Source organism: Asparagus officinalis, chromosome 9 (assembly GCF_001876935.1).
Source record: "Asparagus officinalis chromosome 9, Aspof.V1, whole genome shotgun sequence".
NCBI lineage: Eukaryota > Viridiplantae > Streptophyta > Magnoliopsida > Asparagales > Asparagaceae > Asparagus > Asparagus officinalis.
Window position 1 is genome coordinate 2,046,755 of NC_033802.1, and position 3,566 is coordinate 2,050,320.

The 3,566-nt window shown below is 35.6% G+C and overlaps 1 protein-coding gene across 1 annotated transcript in view; it reads right to left on the minus strand.

Moving 5' to 3' along the window:
- The window catches only part of LOC109824634 (soluble inorganic pyrophosphatase), a 3,142-nt gene extending 1,258 nt beyond the window's left edge, over window positions 1-1,884 (minus strand). Inside the window, exons 1-4 of the mRNA XM_020391264.1 lie at window positions 1,693-1,884; window positions 1,581-1,609; window positions 1,194-1,259; window positions 855-962 (exon numbers count right to left, since the gene is read on the minus strand). Of these exons, the coding sequence (XP_020246853.1) occupies window positions 855-962; window positions 1,194-1,259; window positions 1,581-1,609; window positions 1,693-1,852 (363 nt within the window). The 5' untranslated portion in view covers window positions 1,853-1,884. The remainder of the gene's footprint in view (window positions 1-854; window positions 963-1,193; window positions 1,260-1,580; window positions 1,610-1,692) is intronic.

The following is a 3,566-nucleotide window of genomic DNA, read 5'->3' on the forward strand; positions in this document are numbered from 1 at the left end:
GATGAAAGAAGAGAAAAGAGAAAAACAAAGGCAAAAAATAAAGAAATTTATTATATGAGTGCCACTGTTGGTGCTCCCACCACCGCTACTTTCAAGCAGAGAAGTGATGTTTAAGTAATTTAGGTTTCAGGTAGGTTTGTCCCATCAACACTTGACCAAACCAAGAGACCTCTTAAGTGGACTGATTGGGCCAAGTCTAGTTCCGATTAGAATTGATCCAATCAGACCAAAATAATTCAACAACAGCACAGCATAAGATACTTGCTTCTCACTTTGGCCCTTTTCTCACTTGATCCATTCTTCTGTGAAGACAGCAGCAGCAAGAGGTGGAGTTCACAGCAGCAATAATTAAATCTAACACTGATATCCGCGAACTGTGGATTCGTAGACATATCCTTTCTTCCCTCTATTCCTTATGATGGTGGATTTACGTGTTGAACCACTCATGGCAATGTGGTTTTTACGGGAGACAACAAATGCATGTATCATGGTTTAATACACTAAACTATGTAACTACTGAATCACTAAACTATGAAAGTAGCTAATCAGATTTTTCTACTGCAATTGAGCTTTTCTATGACAACTAATATCTTATTTATACAAGTCATTTGTCACCAACTTAGAGGATTGGTATGAAATTGACTGATGGTAATAATACTTTCGTTAATTCTTTTGTGAAACCTTCTCAAAAATGGAGAAACTATTTGCTGGGAAAGAGCATAAGGATGAATTTTATTAATATGATATAGAGAGAATATAATTTAAAGGAATCTTAAGGGTTAGAAACCGGCAAAACAATGAATGATATTAACTTTCTGCCAAAAAATGGCTAAGAAGTAGCAGTAGCAATTTACCTGCATGAGGACCAGAACATCCATTGGATCATTATCTTCACAAAGTGTCCGGGGGATGAAACCGTAATTATGAGGGTAAACAACTGATGAATACAATACCCTGTCGACCTGAGACCAACAACAAAATAAAATTGCATACAGGCATAAGCATCCAAAAAGGAAATTTTCCTAAAAAATTCCCAGTAGGAAGGTGAAACTCCAGTAACTGCCTGTAATTTGGTTTTTTTTAATTCTTGTTGAGGACATATTTTTTGCTTGCAAAATAAAATCAATAACAGTAAATAATTTCATATCTTAAATGATTTATCTGACAAAGGTAAAATCAAACTTTGCAGTCACCTTGATCAGTCCAGTTTTCTTGTCTAGTTCGTACTTGACTTTACTTCCTTTTGTGATCTCTACAACCTGTACCAGATGAACACAAACAGTTAACCTTCTCGATCTAGTAAGTTAAAAAAGAAAGAGTGAGAAATAATAAAATATGATGTTCTTGATCTGTAGCAAACTTTACTTGAAAATATACTTTCTACTTCAAGAAACTGTCGCACGCGATAGGAACTTTGCAGATGAAACAGGCAGAAGGCAGGTAGAAACACTTGTTATTACAATCAAATGTTTTTTTATTGGTAATGCAAGTATACAACCTGGAAGTTATCTGAATAATATTCAAACAGCTAGAGATTTCGAAACACTTCTAAATAGCAAAACATGTGGCTTGGTACTTACAACATTGAAAACAGCAGGAGCTCCAGGGCCTACAGGCAGACTTATACAGTTAGACAGTTCATTTAAGATTAATTATAGATGCTAAGGTATGGTACTATATTAAGGTAACAACCTATATCAAGATCATGCCAAGGGTGTGCAGCAACTGATCTCCTGGACAAGGACGAGAGAATTCTTTCATTGAGTTTTGGAACCGGGCGTTTCTCAGTCTTAACTGAAGCACTTGCATCTTCCACCTCTTTGGACGTATCAACTGCGCTGCTTTCACTCATGTCGCTGAAGGAAGGACAGAAATGAAACTTCATTAGCAGTTGGCATGAGGTTGATCACAATAGAATTCACACAAACTTTTTGTTCATCAAACTAAAACTTAATATGGCAAAATCTATCGGAGATGATGGTCCGGTCCAGCGGAAGGTTGGCCAAAATTGACTTTGTCAAGGGCCAAACTTAAGTGGGAAAGGCCGAACATGCGCTATTTTCTTCCTATGAGAGAAATGGCGGGGAAAGCATACGTTAAGGACTACATTGCTCTGATCGTCAACATCCAATGTCCAACATATGACATTGTCAACACCACAACCCATAACTTGTTAAACAAAATGGAAATATAAAAGACTATACCATATAAATTTGCCAAATGAAAGTTCCCGAAAAAGAAATTAAATAGCTCGCACGAGTGTGTATTGTTCTCTTTTTTTTCGCATGTGTCGTCAATCTCTCCCTCTAGCGTGCATCAGTCAAGGGTGGGATATGGTTTCCCTCCAGAGAAAAACAAGCATTTTCCTTCCCTTCAAATTCTTGTCCTAGTAGTACATGAGAACTTCTGAACTCCGCTGCGCGATTTTTTTACTGTTTTACACAAGATGGGCAAGTAATTTGCTAAAGAGGATCAAAATGTACTCTAAATTTGATCTAAGGTTTTGGATCAGATAACCAATCGAGAAACTTAATCCATTTCTAATCACTCGCCAATATACCAATTTCTGAAGAAAAAGATAAACATGTGAATTAGACTCGACGATCATGAAGAGCAATCCTAGATCTCAAAATATTTGTATCAGAATCATATTATCAAATAAAAAAAAAAAAACGAAGGGAATCATACGATGTCGATCCGGAAATCCTTAGCTCCCGCTGTCCAGTTGCTCGGGGTGCGGTCCGGTTCACAGTGCGGCTGCTGGCTCCTTCCCGCGGAAGGTCGCTCGAGCAACGATCGGGAGGAGAGTTGTGCTGTCCTCGACTCCTTTTGTTGTTCTATTTTTTTTATTTATTGTTTTTTTTATTCGATTATTCAAACGAATGAATGAAATGATTCCTGAACGTGCGCGTTTGATTTGGAGCGGAGCATCGTGGTCTCATGGGCCGCGTTTAAAGCCCAAACTAAGTTAGGAATTCCCTGTCGGCTCATGCTATAGTACACGTTTATGCTGTTGGAGTCATGTTCATACTACTGTTAAAAAACTGTAACATAAAATATTTTCACTAAAGTATTAATATTTGGATTCTTTTTTAAATATATATAATAATATATTAAAAGTTAAAAATTTTTACTAAAGTATTAATATTTGGATTCTTTTTTAAATATATATAATAATATATTAAAAGTTAAAAATTTTTAAGTATAAATGAGTAAATATAAATTCTATATTAAATGTATTAAAACTTGTATCTTTTTTTAAGTAAAGAAAAATATATACAATTTCTAATATTAAGTATATAATAATTAAATTCAATGTATTAAAATTTAGAGAGAAATAAATTTAAAATGTAGTGTTTAAAAAACACGCGCACACTAGTTTTATGAACTTATTTAGTTATAGAAAGGGCCCATTTGTTGATTTATCGCAAATTCGGATCGAGAAGTTACTAAGGCCCGACCCGTTACATCCCGGCCAATTCTAATCCTATTAACTCCATCATCGACACATCGAGCTAGGGTTTTGCTCTCTCTCTCTCTCGCAAAAAAAAAAAACTAGGGTTTCT